The following is a 26,049-nucleotide window of genomic DNA, read 5'->3' on the forward strand; positions in this document are numbered from 1 at the left end:
AACCTGTTTTTGCTTTGTCATTATGGGGTATTGTGTGTAGATTGATGAGGGGAAAAAATACAATTTAATCAATTTTAGAGTAAGGCTGTAACATAAAAAATGTGGAAAAAGTTAAGGGGTCTGAATACTTTCCGAAGGCACTGTATGTGTGCATGCACGCATGTCACGCACGCACGCAGGCACCCATTCACCCACACACACACACACACACACACACACACACACACACACACACACACACACACACACACACACACACACACACGCACACAGACAAACTCCACTTATACTGTGTAAGTAAAATCGAAGATGGAAATCGGCATGAAGAGAAAAATTACATCAAAGCCAAAGTCAGCTTGATATGGGGCTCAGGGGGTATCCTTTGTGTCACAACTTAGACCCCCTCCCCTCCTCCTCCTGCCCTGGTGTGTGTGTGTTTCTGTTTATGTCTGTCTGTCTATCTATGTGTGTGTGTGTCCGTATGTGTGTGTCCATGTGTGCGTGCTTGTGTCCATCTGTCTATGTGTGTGTGTGTGTGTGTGTGTTTGTATGTGTGTGTTTGTGTGTGTGTGTCCTCACTTACCCTGACTCGGGCCACCTGCTGCGCGGCCTGTTCGTTCTCTCTCAGTGAGCCCATGTAGGCCTCCTTCTGGAAAAGGGGTGTGTTGTCATTGACATCCAGAACGTTGACCCACAGCCTGCCCGTGGTCTCCTCCCCACCCCCGTCCCGGGCCAGCACGGTCAGGGTGAACCGACGCATCAGCTCGTAGTCCAGATTGCCCCACAGATGCACCCAGCCTGTCTCAGCATCCAACGAAAACCTAGGGGAGAGGCATGTGACAGGACAATAACAAACCCCATCATTCAACAGATGAGACCTATTTCATTAGAATACTTTTCAATCATGCACTTTGAGAAAAGGTGGGAGAGTTAATTGATATGGTATCTTAGTCTGTGTATTTAGGTGTGTCTTACTGGTCAGGCTCATCACTGAAGTAATACCGCACTGTCCCAAATGTGCCAAAGTCACCGTCTATAGCCTGAGGAGAGGGGAGAAAGTGATATTATTTAACGTTTGTATGTGTGTATGCAGATTGAAGAGAGAGGAGAGGGGCAAGGCACCAGCAGTCTTTGGGTGACAGTGACACACACAGGGACACATGATAGACCGAGGAACACATTTAAGCATAACACCCCACTGGATATTCAATGGATGGTCCTACCCTCTAAAAACGCTAAGGCTGAATCCCAAATGGCACCTTATTTCCTATATAGTTCAATCATTTTTGACCAGAGCCCTATACAGTATGGCAAAGTAGTGCATTATTAAGGGAATAGGGTGCCATTTGACTGTGGTGTTAGATTCCCTCAAAACAAGTTGAAGAACAAGAAATAAAGTGCAAATCAAATTACCACTATGCAGGTAGTGTGTTTACACTTTCTGGTGAAGCAGCTGTGATAAAATACATAAAATATCAGAATAAAAAGCAGCATGTTTTGGTATATAGCTGAGGGATGTGGCCAAAAATGTAACCTCTCTCCAAATAATAGATTCACTGACAGTCCATGACATCCACATGCTAGTTTCAAAAATATTTGGAAGCTATACATTGTTTCTTTACATTATTTTTGTTTGTAAACAATTGAGTAATAAAAACATATTTTTTGGGGATAGGGTAAGACAGTTGTGCTATCTCATAAGGCATTTGCTAAATGACTTAAATGTAAATGTAAAATATTCTTCAAGATTCAATGGGTATATTTTAAGAACTGAAATGACCACTGAACAGATTCCCAGGTCCCAGATAGCACCTTTAAAGTGGAACTGACAGCGTTTTAACTACTTTCCAGATATTAAACAAACAGACAATCATAATATCAGTCAAAAATATGAAATTCCCAGTTTATGCTACAAAACCATCATTAACCAACTGTAACTTTAAAAATAGGTTATATTTGACTCAAAATTCCATGATGTACAGTAAGACATTGTTGGCAGAATAGATGGATGCAGTTCAATGCATGATTAATATAATTGCTGCCTCCACCTATTCGGGATGCACTGTTTCAGTTTCAATGACTCAATATCTTGGACAAAAACGGACGAATGTAACTAAGGCAGGGAATGTCAATACAATCAAACTTGCAAGGTCAATGATCAGTCATAATGTGGCTAATAGGCTAGCATATCTATGTATGTATCTATAATTTAGCAAGCTAAAAACACAGAGCATATGCTGTTGGGAGGATGTCATGTCATTATTTGACCGCAGTCAAGTTAATGGAGGAGTGACCAACTTTTTTCCCCTCATATCGTTTATCAGTGGCTACAGCTAGCGATGCAGGTGTCATTTGGTTAGCTAGCAAGAAATGTTAATCGCTTTGCTAGCTAGCAATGCTGAACTTGAACGACTGTTATCCAGTTAGCATATCTCTTGCGTTCGTAAATTCACTCTGACTATCTACTTCCGACTTCAGAGCACTCTTGTCTGAGTGTGTCAGAGCGCAGAATAACTGATGAATTTAAATGAACAAAGTAATGAAATTGTTGACAGCAGCACAGTTAGTCACTATCACTCTAGATAACATGTAAACAGCCTAACCAGCTCTGCTAGGGTGAGTAAAAGGCTCAGAGTGAGGTGTTCTCTCATTTGTGCCTGAAAATAGCTAGCAAGCCTACTCCTTGGCCAGAGCATCCAATGTCAATGGTCCAGTGTGCGCTCTGAACGCTCGGAGAGCAAAATGCTCTGAATTTACAAACAGACAATTTGACAACGCTCTGAATTTACGAACGACCCAGAAGCCAACACCTCCTTTGGCCGCCATTCCTTCCAGTTCTCTGCTGCAAATGACTGGAACGAACTGCAAAAATCTCTGAAGCTGTAGACACTTATCTACCTCACCAACTTTAAGCATCAGTTGTCAGAGCAGCTTACCGATCACGGCACCTGTACACAGCCCATCTGAAATTAGCCCACCCAACTACCTCATCCCCATATTGTTATTTACATTGTTATTTATTTTGCTCATTTGCACCCCAGTATCTCTATTTGGACATCATCTTCTGCACATCTATCACTCCAGTGTTAATACTAAATTGTAATTATTTTGCACTATGGCCTATTTATTGCCTTACCTCCATAACTTACTACATTTGCACACACTGTAAATATAATTTATATCGTGGGGCGGCAGGTAGCTTAGTGGTTAAGAGCGTTGTGCCAGTAACCGAAAGGTCGCTGGTTCTAATCCCTGAGCCGACTAGGTGAAAAATCTGTCGATGTGCCCTTGAGCAAGGCACTTAACCCTAATTGCTCCTGTAAGTCGCTCTGGATAAGAGCGTCTGCTAAATGAATTAAAATGTGTTATTGACTGTACATTTTGTTTTGTTTATTCCATATGTAACTCTGTGTTGTTGTTGTTTTTATCACACTGCTTTGCTTTATCTTGGCCAGGTCGCAGTTGTAAATGAGAACTTGTTCTCAACTGGCCTACCTGGCTAAATAAAGGTGAAATAAAAATAAATAAAACGAACACACCCTTAGTTGTCAATCAAATGTGTTTGGTATCGATCAAATGGGTGGGCAGGCAAGTTCCCATTCAGTTGCCAAAACGTGGGTTGGGACAAGCATGCATTGGCAGGCAAGCTACAGAAGGACGAGCAAGCTACTATTCCCCCATTGTTTATTAGTCTAATTTTTTAGGGCCAACTAGCTGAAAAAGTTGGAGAGGGTTTATCTAATGTTGCCTCGTTAGATTTTAGCTCATCTCGCTCTGGCTAGCATTAGTTGTTGATCTTGTTGTTGTTGATGATGTGCATAAGAGAGCCTACCTTTTCATGGTTGTTTGATGAATGGATAGGACTGTAAAGTTCCCAAATGTAAGAGCCTCCCCTGGTATTTACATATTTGCAGAAATCCTTTCAGTTGTATTTTGTGGCTTTTGGCGAATGTGTTCTAATGATCTAAAGTCGCGCTGTCAAAATGAATGATGGCAGGCCCATGAGGCAAATGGCTTATTTGCATAAAGGCATACTGTAGCTCTGATTGGCTATGGCACACTGGTCTGTGTAGACTCCGGTCCTGGATGAGACATATGTTTTTATTAGGTTTTATTTACTGCATTGTCTATTAATTGTCCAAACACATGGCCACTTTTGCACTCTATATTGCTATAGAATTTTCACAAATGCCTTACTCTATGTCATTCACAAACATTCTATGAATTAATGAAAAAGTGAAAATGACCATATCTAAGTGCTCGCTTGTCAGAAAATGTATTCTTCCTGGGGGTGTATATGAACAGATTTAATGTTGCTAAAATGCTGTCAGTTCTACTTTAAGTCTCCACTCACACAGCTGTAATTGCCTTCCTTCACTTTGAAAGTGTGGAGTAGGTTGTGTAGATTATAGAGATATTTGATGTATCATTAAGGCAAATGTAGGGAGATGCCAAAGATAAACTATAATAAACATGTTTGATATTTTATAATCCAGATGCATGCTTAAATAAGGAATATAGCCAATGCAGTATGTAACTGTGCTTTAATGAATGTATGTATATTATTTTTTTAGAAAGTGCCTGAGCCACGCCATCAATAGAATGAGAGGCTTCATATAGAAAAGCATTCATGACCTTTTGGAGTGGACCATGTGTGACAGCTGGACGTTGGAAAAGAAGGGTGGTGCAGAACTAAAATAAGTTAGGAATTTGCCATAAGGGGAGTAACTGTATATGCTATGTAGGCATGACTGTGCATTTGTGTGTGTATAAAAGGGCTCTCTAAGCCAAAGAGAGACAGTTGTTCCATGGAACAGCTCGGCTTTGTTATTTGATAAATAAAGTCTAAACTTTTGGATTCACAAGCTCCAGTTTCTTGAGAGATATTTTTGAGTTGACTACTTTTGAGTCAAATATTTCTACCACAAGATCAGTGGGGAAAATTCCCAATTTAATTCATTGTTAGATATTAATTTAAAGGGGATAATCTGCGATTGCTATATCACTTTTGGGGCTTTTAAAATAATGACTTATACCCATTGATTCTTGAAGAATATAACTTTATAAATGCCTCATGAGCCTAGTTCAACTGTCATACCCCACCAGAACCCAAAATATAAGCTTGTTTTACGCCATTGTTTGTAAAACCTGCAATTGTAAATAAACACTGTATAGCCTCAAAACATTATTAAAACTATAATTTTGATATAATTGATGGTCAGTCCTTGCATCCATAGCTCTTTCTATGAAGATTGAGAGTGGTTACATTTCTCCATCCCCATCCCTCAGCTATTTACTAAAAAAGAGGCGGGGTCCAACGTTGTTATTGTTTGAAATGCAGATTGCCCCTTTAAGGGAGAAAAACGCAAAAACTGTGCAAGGGTGGGAACACTTTCACTCGGCACTGTACATGTCTATTCTTATTTACCTTGGTGTTAGTGTTGATTGCGTCACAACTTTGACAACGAATATATATTTTCTCCCCATTCAATTATGGACAAGAGGTGTGATTACGAAAAAGCTTCCAGCTTTTTATTCCTAACCAGCTGGAGATCACACGCATACGTGCGTAGAGGCAACAGAGTAGAACAGCTCTGGACTTCAAGCTCAAGCTCTATGAATGTGTGTGTGTGTGCACATAATAAGGAAAATAGGTAACAATGTTATTGCACTGGTTGGCCGTTCCACTGGCTGTCCCTACGGGTGTGGCAAGTATCTGTTTTTGTTTCAAAACCTTTGTATTTGTTTTACGTTTTGGGGAATAACATTTCCCATATTTCTGCATATTTCTCGCAGTGTAAGAGGAAATGCAGATCTGTCACAACTTCTCTCTGAGGGCAGAGTGTGCCCACCCTGTCCTCTCTGGGTAGCCCGATCTGCCTGTGACGGCCGGTTTCTATGGCCAACATGTGTTCACCGAGTATGTACATAGTCAATGCTTTTCTCAGTTCACTCTCTCTCACACGCTCTCTCTCTCTCTCGCTCTCTTGCTCTCTCTGATCCTTGATTTGTTGTCAAGCATGCTCAGAGCATATCAAACCTCAACATAGATGTCTAGAAGGGGGGGAGGAGTGACAGAGAGAGAGAGAGAGAGAGAGAGAGAGAGAGAGAGAGAGAGAGAGAGAGAGAGAGAGAGAGAGAGAGAGAGAGAGAGAGAGAGAGAGAGAGAGAGAGAGAGAGAGAGAGAGAAAGAGAGAAACAAAGATTACACAGTGGCAGAGTACCTGACCAGTGTGACTGACCCAAAATTAAGAAAATCCTTGACTATTTGCAGACTCAGTGAGCATAGTCTTGCTATTTAGAGAAGCCGTCATAGGTAGACCTGGCTCTCGAGAGAAGACAGGCTATGTGCACACTGCCCACAAAATGAGGTGGAAACTGAGCTGCACTTCCTAACCTCCAGCCAAATGTCTGACCACATTAGAGATACATATTTCCCACAGATCACACCTACCCACAAATAATTTTAAGAAAAAAAATATAACATTGATAAACTCCCATATCTGTTGGTTAGGCGAATACCGCAGTGTGCAATCACAGCAGCAAGATTTGTGGCCCGTTGCATTGAGAAAAGGACAAACACTGTACATAGCTGATAATATGGTGGTCCTCTGTAGCTCAGCTGGTAGAGCACGGCGCTTGTAACGCCAAGGTAGTGGGTTCGATCCCCGTGTCCACCCATACACAAAAAAAATGTATGCACGCATGACTGTAAGTCGCTTTGGATAAAAGCGTCTGCTAAATGGCATATTATTTATTATTATTATAATATAACACTTGAAATGTCTTTACCATTTTGAAACCTTTGTGAGTGCAATGTTTACTGTTAAGTTCTAATATTTTTTTGTTTATGTTGTTTTGTGTCTTGTCACTTTTGTTTATTGTTTATTTCACTTGCTTTGGCAATTAAACACATTTTTCCCTTGCCAATAAAGCCCCATTGAATTGAATTGAGAGAGAGAGAGAGAGAGAGAGAAGTGTGTGTGTGCGTGTGTTTGTGTGTGTGCATGTGTGTGTGCGAGATGCATAAATCTAAGTGATTTTGTTTGCAATTCCTCCACACAAATACACCTCCTATTTGCTTAGTTGATCCACCCCTCAAATAATCAAACATCTCAAGCCAGACCCTCCAACAGAATCTCCAGTCATGATTGAACCATTCCTCTAACTCTAATGTCTACACTATACAGCCATTGACAGAGCATAAAATCTCACACTCCCACTTCCTAGTCCTTCCTTTGTGTAGGTCGGTTTCGAAACATTTGGGAGTGAAAGCTTCCACTCAGTGATGACAGAGAGGTAGAGAGGAACAAAGATAATCAGGCCGTACCATCTCAGGTCAGAGGAGGGTTGATGCAGCGCCAAGCTTTTATGGCTTAAGTGACCTGGAATTTGAAATACCGAGCTCCTACAATTGCTTTTCTGCCAGCACTATTCTAAAATTGATTAAATTGTTTTTTTCTCTCATCAATCTACACAAAATACTCCATAATGACTAAGCAAGAACAGGTTTTTAGAATTTGTTTGCTAATGTATTAAAAATAAAACACTGAAATATCACATTTACATTAGTATTCAGACCCTTTACTCAGTACTTTGTTGAAGCACCTTTGGCAGCGATTACAGAATTGAGTCTTCTTGGGTATGATGCTACAAGCTTGGCACACCTGTATTTGGGGAGTTTCTCCCATTCTTCTCTGCAGATCCTCTCAAGCTCTGTCAGGTTAGATGGGGAGCGTTGCTGCACAGCTATTTTCAGGTCCCTAAAGAGATGTTCGACCGGGTTCAATTCCGGGCTCTGGCTGTGCCACTCAAGGACATTCAGAGACTTGTCCCGAAGCCACTCCTGCGTTGCCTTGGTTGTGTGATTAAGGTCGTTGTCCTGTTGGAAGGTGAACCTTCACCCCAGTCTGAGGTCCTGAGCACTCTGGAGCAGGTTTTCACCAAGGATCTCTCTGTACTTTGCTCTGTTCATCTTTGCCTCGATCCTGACTAGTCTCCCAGTCCCTGCCAATGAAAAACATCCTCATAGCATGATGCTGCCACCACTGTGCTTCACCGTAGGGATGGTGCCATGTTTCCTCCAGACATGATGCTTGGCTTACAGGTCAAAAACTTGTTTCTCATGGTCTGAGAGTCTTTAGGTGCCTTTTGACAAACTCCAAGTGGGCTGTCATGGGTTCTGTCTGGCCACTCTACCATAAAGGCCTGAGTGGTGGAGTGCTGCAGAGATTGTTGTCCTTCTGGAAGGTTCTCTTATTTACATTTTAGTCATTTAGCAGACGCTCTTATCCAGAGCGACTTACAGTTAGTGAATACATATATATTGTTTTTATACTGGCCCCCCGTGGGAATCGAACCCACAACCCTGGCGTTGCAAACGCCATGCTCTATCAACTGAGCTACATCCCTGCCGGCCATTCCCTCCCCTACCCTGGGCCAATTGTGCGCCGCCCATGAGTCTCCCGGTCACGGCCGGCTGCGACAGAGCCTGGATTCGAACCAGGATCTCTAGTGGCACAGTTAGCATTGCGATGCAGTGCCTTAGACCACTGCGCCACTCAGGAGACTAATCTCCACAGAGGAACTCTAGAGCTCTGTCAGAGTGACCATCGGGTTATTGGTCACCTCCCTGACCAAGGCCCTTCTTCCTCGATTGCTCAGTTTGGCTGGGCAGCCAGCTCTAGGAAGAGTCTTGGTGGTTCCAAACTTCTTCAATTTAAGAATGATGGAGGCCACTGTTTTCTTGGGGATCTTCAATGATGCAGAAATGTTTTGGTACCCTTCCCCAGATCTGTGCCTCGACACAATCCCGTCTCAGAGCTCTACGGACAATTCGTTCGACCTCATGCCTTGGTTTTTGCTCTGACATGCACTGTCAACTGTGGGACCTTATATAGACAGGTGTGTGCCTTTCCAAATCATGTCCAGTCAATTGAATTTACCACATGTCTACTCCAATCAAGTTGTAGAAAAATCTCAAGGATGATCAATGGAAACAGGATGCACCTGAGCTCAATTTTTTGTCTCATAGCAAAGGGTCTGAAAACTTATATGAATAAGGTATTTCTGTTTTTTATTTTTTATAAATGTGCAAAAAATTATAAAAATCTGTTTTTGCTTTGTCATTATGGGGTATTGTGGGTAGATTTTAATATATATATACAGTGGGGAAAAAAAGTATTTAGTCAGCCACCAATTGTGCAAGTTCTCCCACTTAAAAAGATGAGAGAGGCATGTAATTTTCATCATAGGTACACGTCAACTATGACAGACAAAATGAGAAAATAAAATCCAGAAAATCACATTGTAGGATTTTTTATGAATTTATTTGCAAATTATGGTGGAAAATAAGTATTTGGTCAATAACAAAAGTTTCTCAATACTTTGTTATATACCCTTTGTTGGCAATGACACAGGTCAAAGTTTTCTGTAAGTCTTCACTAAGGTTTTCACACACTGTTGCTGGTATTTTGGCCCATTCCTCCATGCAGATCTCCTCTAGAGCAGTGATGTTTTGGGGCTGTCGCTGGGGCTGTCGCTGGGCAACTCCCTCCAAAGATTTTCTATGGGGTTGAGATCTGGAGACTGGCTAGGCCACTCCAGGACCTTGAAATGCTTCTTACGAAGCCACTCCTTCGTTGCCCGGGCGGTGTGTTTGGGATCATTGTCATGCTGAAAGACCCAGCCACGTTTCATCTTCAATGCCCTTGCTGATGGAAGGAGGTTTTCACTCAAAATCTCACGATACATGGCCCCATTCATTCTTTCCTTTACACGGATCAGTCGTCCTGGTCCCTTTGCAGAAAAACAGCCCCAAAGCATGATGTTACCACCCCCATGCTTCACAGTAGGTATGGTGTTCTTTGGACGCAACTCAGCATTCTTTGTCCTCCAAACACGACGAGTTGAGTTTTTACCAAAAAGTTATATTTTGGTTTCATCTGACCATATGACATTCTCCCAATCCTCTTCTGGATCATCCAAATGTACTCTAGCAAACTTCAGACGGGCCTGGACATGTACTGGCTTAAGCAGGGGGACACGTCTGCCACTGCAGGATTTGAGTCCCTGGCGGCGTAGTGTGTTACTGATGGTAGGCTTTGTTACTTTGGTCCCAGCTCTCTGCAGGTCATTCACTAGGTCCCCCCGTGTGGTTCTGGGATTTTTGCTCACCGTTCTTGTGATCATTTTGACCCCACGGGGTGAGATCTTGCGTGGAGCCCCAGATCGAGGGAGATTATCAGTGGTCTTTTATGTCTTCCATTTCCTAATAATTGCTCCCACAGTTGATTTATTCAAACCAAGCTGCTTACCTATTGCAGATTCAGTCTTCCCAGCCTGGTGCAGGTCTACAATATTGTTTCTGGTGTCCTTTGACAGCTCTTTGGTTTGGAGTGTGACTTTGGAGTGTGACTGTTTGAGGTTGTGGACAGGTGTCTTTTATACTGATAACAAGTTCAAACAGGTGCCATTAATACAGGTAACGAGTGGAGGACAGAGGAGCCTCTTAAAGAAGAAGTTACAGGTCTGTGAGAGCCAGAAATCTTGCTTGTTTGTAGGTGACCAAATACTTATTTTCCACCATAATTTGCAAATAAATTCATAAAAAATCCTACAATGTGATTTTCTGGATTTTTTTCTCTCAATTTGCCTGTCATAGTTGACGCGTACCTATGATGAAAATTACAGGCCTCTCTCATCTTTTTAAGTGGGAGAACTTGCACAATTGGTGGCTGACTAAATACTATTTTCCCCCACTGTATATATATATATGTATACCGTGGGGAGAACAAGTATTTGATACACTGCCGTTTTTGCTGGTTTTCCTACTTACAAAGCATGTAGAGGTCTGTAATTTTTATCATAGGTACACTTCAACTGTGAGTGAGAGACGGAATCTAAAACAAAGATCTAGAAAATCACATTGTATGATTTTTAAGTAATTAATTTTTCATTTTATTATATAAATAAATTGTATATATATTTAATCCATTTTAGAATAAGGTTGTAACGTAACAAAATGCGGAAAAAGTCAACGGGTCTGAATACTTTCCTAAGGCACTATCTATATAAAATTAATGAAAATGATTGGTGGTATTTATATTGTCTATACACTATAATTATAATGTATGGAGAAAATATCACATTTTATGTTTCCTCCCTTAACATCTGGCAAGGTGTGACATATTGTGCTGCCAACTCTATCACAACAGACCTTTCCCCCGAAAGTACTGTTGTGATAGAGTTGGCAGCACATTACAGTATACAAGTTAATCTTTGTTTGATTATTCTGTCAGATTTGTAGACATTTTCATTGTGGATTTGGGGAAGAAGGACTCAATAAGTAATCTATATTTGGGGCAGAAGATAAGAAAGTGTTCTTCTCTTTCTATCTCTCTTGGCCCACAGTGATGACATAGTCTTCCAAGTTCTCTCATGCATGGGTGGTTTGTGGAATTTCTGTGTACATTTAGGATGTTTTAGCAACATTTTGTTTTGCTCATGTTCACTGTCAGTGCCCAGTTTAGGCAGTAGGCATTTAACTCTGACAAGCTATACTGTAACCCTTGTTCTGTTGGAGACAACAAGACCAGGTCATCTGTATAGCTTAATGTCTTTGTTTTACTTGGAGGATACCAGGAGCTGTATAATATTTCAACTGTTTCGCAAACTCTATATAGATATTAAAAACTGTTGGGCTGAAATTGCTGCCCTGTGTGACCCCTCACCCCTGTGTGAAAAAATCTGCTATTTTCTGACATATTTTAACACAACATTTATTTTCATTGTACATTGATTTAATAACGTTGTAGATTCTTCATCCATTTCCACTTTGGATGAGTTTGAGGAATCCTTTATGCCAGATGGAATCAAATGTATTTTTGAAGTCAATAAAGCAGTCAAATATTTTACCCTTGGTGAATTGATAAAGATGTTTTTGATAAGGGTGTGGCGGGTGTAGATGTGATCAGATGTTTTGGTAGGAAGCCAATTTGACATGGACATAAAACACTGTCTGTTAAGGAAGGTCTGTATCCTTGTATTAACTATGCTGCAGAAAACCTTCCCTAGATTACTGGTCACACAGATACCGCAATAATTATTAGGGTCAAATTTGTCTACACTTTTGAATACGGCAGTGATTATGCCTTTATTCCATATTTCTGGAAAGTATACTACATTTAGCACTAGGTTGAAGAGCTTTAGTATGGCTTCCTGCAGCATAGGGCTGCTTTTCCTCAGCATCTCAGTGCAGATACTGTCTGGCCCACAGGCTTTACTGCACTTGAGGGCTTAGATTTTCTCTTTCAGCTCTGTTTTAGTGATGGGTATATCCAATGGATTTTGTTGGTCTTTAATTGCTGTTTCTTAGTTTTGTAATTTATCAGCTATATTGAAGAAAAATATAAATGCAATATGTAAAGTGTTGGTCCCATGTTTCATGAGCTGAAATAAAAGATCACATACATTTTCCATACATACAAAAAGCTTATTTCTCTCAAATTTTGTGCACACATTTCAATGCTTATTAGTGAGCATTTCTCCTTTGCCAAGATAATCCATCTACCTGACATGTGTGGCATATCAAGAAGCTGATTAAAAAGCCTGATCATTACACAGGTGCACCTTGTGCTGGAGACAATAAAAGGCCACTCTAAAATGTACAGTTTTGTCACACAACACAATGCCACAGATGTCTCAAGTTATGAGAGAGAGTGCAATTGGCATGCTGACTGCAGGAATGTACACCAGAGCTGTTGCCAGATAATTGAATGTCCATTTCTCTACCATAAGCTGCCTGCAACGTCGTTTTAGAGAATTAGACAGTACGTCCATCAGGCCTCACAACCGCAGACCACGTGTAACCACGCCAGCCCAGGACCTCCATATCTGGCTTCTTCACCTGCGGGACCATCTGAGACCAGCCACCCGGACAGCTGATGAAACTGTGGGTTAGCACAACCAAATAATTTCTGCACAAACTGTCAGAAACCATCTCAGGGAAGCTGATCTGCATGTTCGTCGTCCTCACCAGGGTCTTGACCTGACTGCAGTTCGGCGTCATAACAGACTTCAGTGGGCAAATGCTCACCTTTGATGGCCACTGGCACCCTGGAGAAGTGTGCTCTTCACGGATGAATCCTGGTTTCAACTATACCGGGCAGATGGCAGACAGCGGTTTGCTGATGTCAACGTTGTAAACAGAGTGCCCCATGGTGGCAGTGGGGTTATGGTATGGGAAGGCATAAGCTACCCAGTTCGTCCATGGCCAGCATACTCACCAGACATGTCACCTATTTAGCATGTTTGGGATGCACTGGACTGACATGTACGACAGCGTGTTCCAGTTCCCGCCAATATCCAGCAACTTCACACAGTCATTGAAGAGGAGTGGGACAACATTCCACAAGCCACAATCAACAGCCTGATCAACTCTATGTAAAGGAGATGTGTCGCGCTGCATGAGGCAAAGGGTGGTCACACCAGATACTGACTGGTTTTCTGATCCACACGTCTACCCTTGTTTTTAAGGTATCTGTGACCAACAGATCTGTATTCAAATATTTTACCCTTGTATTCCCAGTCATGTGAAATCCATAGATTAGGGCCTAATTAATTTATTTCAATTGACTGATTTCCGTATATGAACTGTAACTCAGTAAAGTCTTTGAAATTGTTGCATGTTGCATTTATATATTTTTTCAGTGTAATTTGGTCTGAGTCTTCTGGCATTCTGGATTGTCATACAGTTTTTCAAATATGTTTTTCTTATTACAGTAAGGGAAAAAAGTATTTGATTCCCTGCTGATTTTTTATGTTTGCCCACTGACAAAGACATGATCAGTCTAGATTTTTAATGGTAGGTTTATTTGAACAGTGAGAGACAGAATAACAACAAAATAATCCAGAAAAAAGCATGTCAAAAATGTTATAAATTGATTTGCATTTTAATGAGGGAAATAAGTATTTGACCCCCTCTCAATCTGAAAGATTTCTGGCTCCCAGGTGTCTCTTATACAGGTAACGAGCTGAGATTAGGAGCACACTCTTAAAGGAAGTGCTCCTAATCTCAGTTTGTTACCTGTATAAAAGACACCTGTCCACAGAAGCAATCAATCAACCAGATTCCAAACTCTCCACCATGGCCAAGACCAAAGAGCTCTCCAAGGATGTCAGGGACAAGATTGTAGACCTACACAAGGCTGGAATGGGCTACAAGACCATCGCCAAGCAGCTTGGTGAGAAGGTGACAACAGTTGGTGTGATTATTCGCAAATGGAAGAAACACAAAATAACTGTCAATCTCCCTCGGCCTGGGGCTCCATGCAAGATCTCACCTCATGGAGTTGCAATGATCATGAGAACAGTGAGGAATCAGCCCAGAACTACACGGGAGGATCTTGTCAATGATCTCAAGGCAGCTGGGACCATAGTCACCAAGAAAACAATTGGTAACACACTACGCTGTGAAGGACTGAAATCCTGCAGCGCCCGCAAGGTCCCCCTGCTCAAGAAAGCACATATACAGGCCCGTCTGAAGTTTGCCAATGAACATCTGAATGATTCAGAAGAGAACTGGGTGAAAGTGTTGTGGTCAGATGAGACCAAAATCGAGCTCTTTGGCATCAACTGAACTCGCCGTGTTTGGAGGAGGAGGAATGCTGCCTATGACCCCATGAACACCATCCCCACCATCAAACATTATGCTTTGGGGGTGTTTTTCTGCTAAGGGGACAGGACAAATTCACCACATCAAAGGGACGATGGATGGGGCCATGTACCGTCAAATCTTGGGTGACAACCTCCTTCCCTCAGCCAGAGCATTGAAAATGGGTCGTGGATTGGTATTCCAGCATGACAATGACCCAAAACACACAGCCAAGGCAACAAAGGAGTGGCTCAAGAAGAAGCACATTAAGGTCCTGGAGTGGCCTAGCCAGTCTCCAGACCTTAATCCCATAGAAAATCTGTGGAGGGAGCTGAAGGTTCGAGTTGCCAAACATCAGCCTCGAAACCTTAATGACTTGGAGAAGATCTGCAAAGAGGAGTGGGTCAAAATCCCTCCTGAGATGTGTGCAATCCTGGTGGCCAACTACAAGAAACATCTGACCTCTGTGATTGCCAACAAGGGTTTTGCCACCAAGTACTAAGTCATGTTTTGCAGAGGGGTCAAATACTTATTTCCCTCATTAAAATGCAAATCAATTTATAACATTTTTGACATGCGTTTTTCTGGATTTTTTTTTTGTTATTCTGTCAGTCACTGTTCAAATAAACCTACCATTAAAAATCTAGACTGATCATGTCTTTGTCAGTGGGCAAACATACAAAATCAGCAGGGAATCAAATACTTTTTTCCCTTACTGTAAGTGAGGCATTAAGTGTTTCCATAGTTCCCAAAACAAGTTTTGGTTTATTGCCTCTTCAATTTCTTCAAGCTTCTTAGACATGTAGATAGCTGTTTTATCTTGTAGCAACTTTTTATATTGTTTTAGGGCCAGGTAATATTTTACACATCCATTCTGGTCTGTGGGGTTTCTGAGTTTATGGTTTGACAATTGTCTCAGGTTTTTCAAATTTTTTTTGACATAAATGTGTTGGCTGTTCATTCATATGTTGCCAAATTAATTAAATTTTAGTCATTTAGCAGACGCTCTTATCCAGAGCGACTTACAGTTAGTGAAGGCGTAGATGTTTTTTTGGGGGGGGGGGTTTCATACTGCCCCCCCCGTGGGAAACGAACCCACATCCCTGCCGGCCAAACCCTCCCCTACCTTGGATGACACTGGACCAATTGGTCGCGGCCGGCTGCGACAGAGCCTGGACTCGAACCAGGATCTCTAGTGGCACAGCTAGCACTTAGACCACTGCGCCACTCGGGAGCTAATGTCTTCTTTACTATAACTAAATGTTATGTACTGAAAGCGGTTAGGCATGTTAGCAATTTCTTTGCTGTTTAATACTGTGTCATTGGTCTTTTTCCATTTGGAAATGGGAGGGAGATTGAATAGACATGGTTCCTGATTTGGGATTTTGGTTGACTCCATAGATTTTTTAAGGTAAAATGTGATCTTGGAGCGATCTGACAGGGCAAGTTGTGGCATGACTCAACTAAAGGCATTAATATGTTCACATAGGATATTAATATCTTCTGATTCCCTGCCATATTTTATTGTGAGAAGTTTAATAGAGGGTACAATCAGTTCTCTGTAGTTGTTTGGACAATTTGTGGATATATCTTTGATGTTCCATGTTTCATGTAGAATAACAATGTCAATATTCTTAATAATATGTAAAAAAGTCAGGGTTTGTGCTTTTCACATCAAAGGTTGAATGTTCCAGAAAATCGAATCACATTTTATTGGTCGCCAAAACAGATTTGCAGATGTTATCACAGGTGCAGTGAAATGCTTTTGTTTCTATCTCCAACAGTGCAGTACTAATACCTAGCAATACAAAACAATACAAACATAATCCAAAAAGTTTAAAAGAAATTAAAAAATGTCGGAACTAATCCAATTAACAACACAAATTGCACTGTAACAGTAATCCAAATGCAATCTATACTTATTTACACAAGAGGAATTTACACAAGATTACTAGGAATGATATGTACAGCAGTAGATAGTAGTGCCTTCAGAAAGAATTTATACCCATTGACTTATTCCACATTTTGTTGTGTTACAGCCTGATTTCAAAATGGATTACATAAAAAAAATGTCTCACCCATCTACAAACAATACCGCAAAATGACAAAGTGAAAACATGTTTTTAGATTTCTTTGCTAATGTATTGAAAATGAAATACAGAAATATCTAATTTGCATACACTACCAGTCAAATGTTTGGATACACCTACTCATTACAGGGTTTTTCTTTATTTTTACTATTTTTTATATTGTAGAATAATAGTGACAACATCAAAACTATGAAATAACACATATGGAATCATGTAGTAACCAAAAAAGTGTTTAAAAAATATATTTTAAATTTGAGATTCTTCAAATAGCCACCCTTTGCCTTGATGACAGCTTTGCACACTCTTGGCATTCTCTCAACCAGCTTCATGAGGTAGTCACCTGGAATGCATTTCAATTAACAAGTGTGCCTTCTTAAAAGTTAATTTATGGAATTTATTTCCTTCTTAATGCGTTTGAGACAATCAGTTGTGTTGTGACAAGGTACACAGAAGATTTGGTTAAAAAAACAAGTCCATATTATGGCAAGAACAGCTCAAATAAGCAAAGAGAAACGACAGTCCATCATTACTTTAAGACATGAAGGTCAGTCAATAGTTTCTTCAAGTGCAGTCGCAAAAACCATCAAGCGCTATGATGAAACTGTCTCTCATGAGGACCGCCACAGGAATGGAAGACCCAGAGTTACATCTGCTGCAGAGGATAAGTTCATTAGAGTTACCAGCCTCAGAAATTACAGCCCAAATAAATGCTTCACAGAGTTCAAGTTACAGACACATCTCAACATCAACTGTTCAGAGGGGACTGTGTGAATCAGGCCTTCATGGTTGTATTGCTGCAAAGAAACCACTACTAAAGGACACCAATACGAAGAAGAGACTTGAGCCAAGAAACACAAGCAATGGGGATTTGTACTTTGGTCTGGAGTCCAGATTTGAGATTTTTGGTTCCAACCGCTGTGTCTTTGTGAGATGCGGTGTGGGTGAACGGATGATCTCCGCATGTGTATTTCCCACCGTAAAGCATGGAGGAGGAGGTGTTATGTTGTGGGGGTGCTTTGCTGGTGACATTGGCTACCACAGCATTCTGCAGCGACACGCTATCCCATCTGGTTTGGGCTTAGTGGGACTATCATTTGTTTTTCAACAGGACAATGACCCAACACACCTCCAGGCTGTGTAAGGGCTATTTTACCAAGAAGGAGGGTGATGGAGGGCTGCATCAGATGACCTGGCCTCCACAATCCCCCGACCTCAACCCAATTGAGATGGTTTGGGATGAGTCGGACTGCAGAGGGAAGGAAAAGCAGCCAATAAGTGCTCAGCATATGTGGGAACTGCTTCAAGACTGTTGGAAAAGCATTCAAGGTGAAGCTGGTTGAGAGAATGCCAAGAGTGTGCAAAGCTGCCATCAAGGCAAAGGGTGGCTATTTAAAGAATCTCAAATATAAAATATATTTTGAATTGTTTAACTCTTCTTTGGTTACTACATGATTCCATATGTGTTATTTCATAGTTTTGATTTCTTCACTATTATTCTACAATGTAGAAAATAGTAAAAATAAAGAAAAACCCTGGAATGAGCAGGTGTGTCCAAACGTTTGACTTTTACTGTATATATATATATATATATATATATATATATATATATATATATATATATATATATATATATATATATTCACCAATCCCATGTAATTACAGTAAAATACTATAAAATACAAACCCTGCTTCCCTTAAATTAATTAAAATCATTCATTCATCCATCCATTCATTCATTACAATTAATTGTATAATATTTCTTAATGTAAAATACTTTACAGCATCCCTGCAGCAAAGTAAAATTACAGTATTAACCTCGCAAATCTAATGCTGTAAATTTACAGCGGAAAGTACGTTTTACAGTGTAATATTTCCCAATCACCTGCAACAAGTATCTTCAGATGAACCTGTGATTTTCCTATTTCTAGAGAAGGAAGGGTAAAAGACTGAAGGAATGGAGAGGAGAACAGGAGAATAGGGCAAAGAGTGAGAAGAAAATGGCCATTGTGAATAAATATTTACCAAGCACCCACCACACACTGTTTTTCTCAAACACATTGACAGACCCCGAAATCCATTAGTGCTATAATGGCTAAAGGAAAGAAAGGAACTGAAAATATGATTGGAGGCAATAAATAAGAAATGAAAGAATACAAACATACTCAAACCCATGGAAGAGAAAAAACAAAGAGCAATTTTACTGATAGGAGATGCCAGCCTAAACTCTCCAGGGTGAGAAAGAGACTGAGATGGAGAGAAAGATAGAACTGGAAAGAGAGTTAATCACAATAAATATTTATAATGATAAGTAACACAGCAGCTGATAAATATTAAACAGTCTGTGGTCTGGGCTGCTGTCTGATTGTGTGTGTTTGTGTGTGTGTGTGTGCGTGCATGCGTGCATTTGTGTGTGTGTGCGTGCGTGAATGTGTGCGCGTGAGGGTGGGGTGGGTAAGGCTTGTACATACATAATCCATAATCAGTTGAATCATAAATATTAACTTAAACAAAGCATTTCAATGACATTTCAGGTGCTTTTTAAAATCACTGGAAAAAGTGCCTTTCAATTTGCATAAGTATAAATAATTGTATCTACTCGGCCCTACCTCCACCTGAAGATCCACCACTCTGATACATACTAAACTCTGGAATGCACAACACCCTGGTAGCTTGTAGACTACAGGCATGGCCACAAAATGTAGGGAAATAATACTGTTAATTAACTAATTAACGAACGAACGAACAAGCTAGCTAACTAACTAACTGACTGATAAAAACTAATGAACAAACAAACAAACAAATGTACAAACTAACGAATGAAGAAACGAATGAACGAACAATGCACAAACGAACAAACGTACGAACCAATCAACCAACGGACAAACTAACTAACTAACATAAGCCTAAATTCTGTGATACTGTGAGACACCACATCCATACTACAGTGAAAATGTTCATAGATTTTCAGTGGCTTTCCATACAAATGCCAGTGTCTGCCATCTGTGTGAACTTCCCTGGCTTTGTCAGTAGCTTCACAGAGCCTAGTTTGTGAGAACAGCAGCTAAGAGTTTAGACAGTTGCTGCATGATTGTGACTCACACAGGTAGAGTGCTGGATCATGTTCAGTAGACACAAAACAAAAGAAAATGGCCTGAAACAGAGAGGTAATATCGGAACTTGTCCAATAAGAAAGACTGCTTTTCGTTTTCAGTCGCAAATCATTTTTAAACCTGGTTCACTGAGTTCTTGGTGTGGCAATGAGCAGCCTAAAAAGTCTGTTCACATTTAACATTGGCACTATGAAGTGCTAAGAGGTTATACAGTGCCTTGCAAAAGTATTCATACCCCTTGGATTTCTTCAAATTTTATTGTGTTACAAAGTGGGATTAAAATTGATTTAACTGTAATTTGTTGTCAACAATCTACACAAAATACTCTGTAATGTCAAAGTGGTAGAAATAATTTTGTTTTGATTGATAGAAATTAAATAACTAAAATATACTTGTTGCATAAGTATTCAGCTCCCTGAGTCAATACATGTTAGAAACACATTTGGCAGCGATTCCAGCTTTAGTCTTGGGTAAGTCTCTAATCTTTTCATAATTCTTCAAGCTCTGTTACGATGTTGGGGATCATGGCTAGACAGACATTTTCAAGTCTTGCCATAGATTTTCAAGCAGATTTAAGTCAAAACTGTAATATGGCCACTCAGGAACACACTACACACAATACCCCATAATGACGAAGTGAAAACATGTTTTTAGACATTTTTGCAAATGTATTGAAAATGAAATACAGAAATATTCATTTACATAAGTATTCACACCCCTGAGTCAATACATGTTAGAATCATCTTTGACAGTAATTACAGCTGTGAGTATTTCTGGGTCAGTCCCTAAGAGCTTTGCACACCTGGATTGTACAATATTTGCACATTATTCTTGTAAGAATTCTTGGTTGCTATACAGCCATTTTCAAGTCTTGCCATAGATTCTCATGCCGATTAAAGTCAAAACTGTAACTACGCCACTCAGGAACATTCAATGTCGTATTGGTAAACAACTCCAGTGTATATTTGGCTTTGTGTTTTAGGTTATTGTCCTGCTGAAAGGTGAATTCATCTCCCAGTGTCTGGTGGAAAGCAGACTTAACCAGGGTTTCCTCTAGGATTATGCCTGTGTTTAGCTCCATTCCGTTTATTTTCTAACCTGAAAAACTCACCAGTCCTTAATGATTACAAGCATACCCATACCATGATGCAGCCACCACCATGCTTGAAAATAAGGAGGCGGTTATTTAGGGATGTTTTCTGTTGGATTTGCCCAAAACATAAGGCTTTGCATTTAGGCTAATTGTATTCCTTTGTGGTGTTTGTTTGCATTATTACTTTACTGCCTTGTTGCATACAAGCCCCCTGTGTAGCTCAGTTGGTAGAGCATGGCACTTGCAATGCCAGGGTTGTGGGTTTGTTTCCCACAGGGGGCCAGTATGAAAATGTATGCACTCACTAACTGTAAGTCGCTCTGGATAAGTGCATCTGCTAAATGGCTGTAAATGTAAAAATATGCATGTTTTGGAATATTTGTTATTCTGTATGTGTATTCTTCTTTTCACTCTGTCATTTAAGTCATTATTATGGAGTCACTACAATGTTGTTGATCCATCCTCAGTTTTCTCCCATCACAACCATTGAATACTGTAACTGTTTTAAAATCACCAATGGCCTCATTGTAACATCCCTGAGCTTAATTCCTGTCTTGCAGCTTAATTCAGAAGGTCAACTGTTTCTTTAATGTGTCTGGGTGGTTTAATACATAATATATAATTATTAACTTGACCATGCTTAAAACGATATTCAATGTCTGATAGTTTATTGTTACCCATCTACCAATCACTGCCCTTCTTTATGAGGCCGATGTTGTATGTATGGGGGACAGAAGAAGGGTTAGTCATTCATATTATTTCACAGAGTGAGTCCATGTAACTTATTATGTGATTTGTTAAACCACATTTTACTCCTGAACTAATTTAGGCTTGTCTAAACAAAGGGGCTGAATACTTATGCAACGACTATATTTTAGTCAAAAATATATATACTTTTTCTTCCACTTTGACATTACAGAGTATTTTGAGTAGATTGTTGACAGAAAATGACAATTCAATCAATTTTTATCCTACTGTGTAACACAATCAAATGTGAAGAAATCCAAGGGATCTGAATAATTTTGCAAGGCACTGTAAGTACGGTCAGTCCCACTTTATGGCTGAATAGAATGGTTATCTAACATTTCATAATGGTTATTTCAAATGAACAGGACTTTTTGTGTGCTGTTAAATTGCTTATCTTTATGCAGAATGTTGAGAATACTAATTTGCGTTCATTCATAATAATTCATCTAAAGAATTAGTAAAGCATCATAAATACATTTCTGTGCACACACAGGAGAATAAGATGTCAGACACTTGTTTAATCAGGGCTGAGCAAATCCAACCAGTACCTTCCCTATACTGAATAGGCCCCTGTGATCGCATTGTTCACAACTATGAACAGAAACAGAATGCAGAGCCACATACACACACCAATATGTACCTTAACTCATTTAAATTAATTCACTGGCATTTATTCACACACACCACAACAGTACACACAAAGGCAAAAGAAGGGACACGCGCACATGCAGACAGACAGATTTATACCCTACGGATACGCACAATTCTGAGCGTAGCGGACTACGTGAATGTCTTTTTTACGTCACATAATTGTGGTAATCCTGCTACATAGTTTTGTAGCGGTGGGGGGCAGTGTTGAGTAGTATGAAGCTGTCACACTCTGATCTGTTTCACCTGTCTTTGTGATTGTCTCCACCCCCCTCCATGTGTCGCCCATCTTCCACATTATCCCCAGTGTATTGATACCTGTGTTCTCTGTTTGTCTGTTGCCAGTTCGTTTTGTTTCGTCAAGACTACCAGCGGTTTTCCCCTTGCTCCTGTCTTTCTCAAGTTCCTGTTTTCTAGTTTTCCCGGTTTTGACCATTCTGCCTAACCTGACCCTGCCTGCTGTTCTGTATCTTTTGGACTCTGATCTGGATTACTGACCTCTGCATGCCCTTGACCTGTCGTTTGCCTGCCCCCTGTTTTTGTAATAAACATTTATTACTTCGACACTGTCTGCATCTGGGTCTTCTCCTGAAACGTGAAAGAAGCTCTGTATTTTACCACCAAACTCACTTGACATTTTTGAAAATGGAACCAGGAAAATACATTTTGTTCCTCTTTCTCTTTTGGCACAAATAGATTTTGTTCCTCTTTCTCTTTTGGCACAAAGTTTTCACAAAATAATTAACTCTACATACATCAATTTTGTCACCAATCAACTAAAAAATCTCATCTACTTCAAGATTTCTCTGTCTTGGTTTAGCTTGGCATTAAATCAGCAGGCATTTTTGCATTGATAACCACATATAATCTCTCCCCCCTCCAAAAAAAAGTTTTTTCTCTGTGAGCTACAATTATAACATTATTTTAAAGTGTTATGGAAGTGAATAGATTCAAGCAGCATATTAAACTGGGATAATGTTGTAGGTTACACTGGCAGGAATAAGAATATTTGCCAGGGCATATTATTTAATTATAAATCGGATTATTTCACATGGGGGAGATGTGGGACACTAAAAGGCTAGCTTGCTTGCTGTTTTTAGCCAGCTAGCAAGCTGCTAGTGGAGTAGCCTTGAGCCACCTGTCAGGGAAAAAACTAGGTAATGTTAAGAAAACCTAAAATGTAATTACATGTAGGTATTACTCAAATATGCAGTTGGTTTTCTTTGAAATTAGCTAACACTGGTGATGATGTTTTCAGCGTTATACTTCTTCGCTTTTACCACAAATGGGAAGACAAGACAACAACAAGAAAATCTCTGCTATCGCGCCCTTGTGTATGTTGCTGATCAGGGGTCTAGGAACACATGGACCGGTGAGGATATCATGTTACCATTAGGTGCGTGTTGGTCCAAAAACCAGACTCCACCCAAGCGCACACATGCGTAGATCTACGCACATGAAGCTTGTACAGGGCTTTACATGTACGTACACACGCATGCATGCACTTGCACACACACAGACACAAGCACACACACAAGTGTGAGGTGTGTGTGATGACTGTCTGTTGGGCTCTAGCATGGTGATTCTCTGCTCTGGCCGTGTGCTGACCTTGAGGGACGGCAGTGAGGGATGAGGCAGGGTGACACAGGACTGTGTGTGTGTGGTGTGTGTGTGTGTCGGCCATAAAGCTGTCCCAGCTCTAACAGGTATTTATGGACAGAGCCTGGAGGAGTGGGGGAAACATCTGTTGAGTCAGAGGAGATGGCCAGTCACTCAGTATGTGTGTGTGTGTTTGTGTCTGTCTGTGTTCGCAGAGAACAGAGGCTGTTGACTGCATGGGGTGAAGTACACAACTGTGGTACTACAATAGTGGAGAGGACAAGTGGTTGGCTTTCAAATCATGTACCCCAAACTACAGTGCCCAGGGCACATGATAGACACTGACAGACAGACACATGCATGCACACACACACTCACACACACCAAGTCATAACACACAGTATAATGTGTATACAGACATTCAGACACTAGTGAGTGGTGATGCGCTTGGAAGTGCTTTGTGTGTTAAGCAGACTGTTGAGTCTGGACTGTGAAATAATTATAATTCACTGGCCAGACACTACAGTACAACAGCCTCAGAAAGAGAGGGATGAGAGAGAGAGAGAGAGAGAGAGAGAGAGAGAGAGAGAGAGAGAGAGAGAGAGAGAGAGAGAGAGAGAGAGAGAGAGAGAGAGAGAGAGAGAGAGAGAGAGAGAGAGAGAGAGAGAGAGAGAGAGAGAGAGAGAGAGAGAGAGAGAGAGAGAGAGAGAGAGAGAGAGAGAGAGAGAGAGAGAGAGAGAGAGAGAGAGAGAGAGCCATGCCATAGGCTGTAGGCTTGTTTATTTATCTGACAAGATATGTTTATAAATCCAATCCCATTATTTTATATTATATGACTTTATAGTAAGAATAATATAATTTACCTTAGCTGAATAAAATAGAAAGGATATTTTTCCCATTCCAAAGCAAGTGCACATATGAAGTTGCTATGTTGAGCATATGTAATGATGTCATGTCATAGTATTGTGTGGACCAGGGGAGAGTTAGTAGATAAGTGGTTTGCTGCCACAGAGTCTACATTCTGTTATGTCAAAGGAGATTACTGAGGTTGATCTTATAATAATTGATGGACAGGATATACTGACAGGGGTAAAGGGTAATAACATCAAAGAATGGGAGTGCCCATGGAGGTTTACCAGATGTTCGTGGAGAGACTTGTAACAGAGTGTATATATAGAGAGAGTGGATCTTTGTTCTGGAGTTAGGAAGATGGCAGAGGCAGGGCCATGTCCTTCGTCTGTTATAACTAACCATGGTACCATATTAAACAGGTCCTATACGCTAGATTTAGAGTTATTTGTCAACTTTAGTTGTGACCAGAGGTGTGGACTCGAGTCATGTGACTTGGACTCGAGTCAGACTCGAGTCATGAATTTGATGACTTCAGACTCGACTCGACAAAATGTACAAAGACTTGCAACTCGACTTGGACTTTAACATCAATGACTCGTGACTTGACTTGGACTTGCGCCTTATGACTCGAGAAGACTTGCTACGAGGACTTGTAATGACTTGCAAAGGCTTGCTAAGAGGACTTGAAATGACTCGAAACTAAAATGTAGGACTTTGGACTCGACTTGAGACTTGATGGCTTTGACTTTTGACTCGACTTGGGACTTGCCTCATCTTTGACTCGACTTGACTCGGGACTCGAGGGCAAAGACTTGAGACTTACTTGTGACTTGCATAACAATGACTTTGTCCCACCTCTGGTTGTGACTGATACAAACATTAAAATGTATTGGAAATCAAAACATATATGGGCTGCATGGTGCGACTATAAGCTATTGGTGATTTGAGAAAGTCGCAAAAAAAGCTTGCACTCTGTTCCTTGCCTCAGGCTGCACAGCTGTTCTCTCATCAAGTGATCATATTTTCACCCATCAGACTATTCTCAATTTAATCTTGTCTTTACTAATATGTAAAATATATTCAATTTAGAATGACCCATTATCAAATGGGCAGGAACAGGGGAAAAAAGGCATGTCATCTGTATGCACTCGAAAAGCAAATGGAGGCTGCACTCTTTCCCGCTGATCCGTTTTTTAATGGCTACTTCGGTTATATAGTGGAGCATGTGCTCAATATGAGCAGCTGAGAAATAAATAC

At 40.5% G+C, this 26,049-nt stretch overlaps 1 protein-coding gene across 1 annotated transcript in view; it reads right to left on the reverse strand.

Moving 5' to 3' along the window:
- Positions 1-26,049, reverse strand: part of LOC123491337 (cadherin-23-like) — a 111,834-nt gene that overhangs the window by 66,445 nt on the left and 19,340 nt on the right. The window contains exons 4-5 of the mRNA XM_045221822.1: positions 976-1,040; positions 584-821 (exon numbers count right to left, since the gene is read on the reverse strand). Coding sequence (XP_045077757.1) covers positions 584-821; positions 976-1,040 — 303 coding nt within the window. The remainder of the gene's footprint in view (positions 1-583; positions 822-975; positions 1,041-26,049) is intronic.

Source organism: Coregonus clupeaformis, chromosome 1 (assembly GCF_020615455.1).
Source record: "Coregonus clupeaformis isolate EN_2021a chromosome 1, ASM2061545v1, whole genome shotgun sequence".
Classification (NCBI taxonomy): Eukaryota; Metazoa; Chordata; class Actinopteri; order Salmoniformes; family Salmonidae; genus Coregonus; species Coregonus clupeaformis.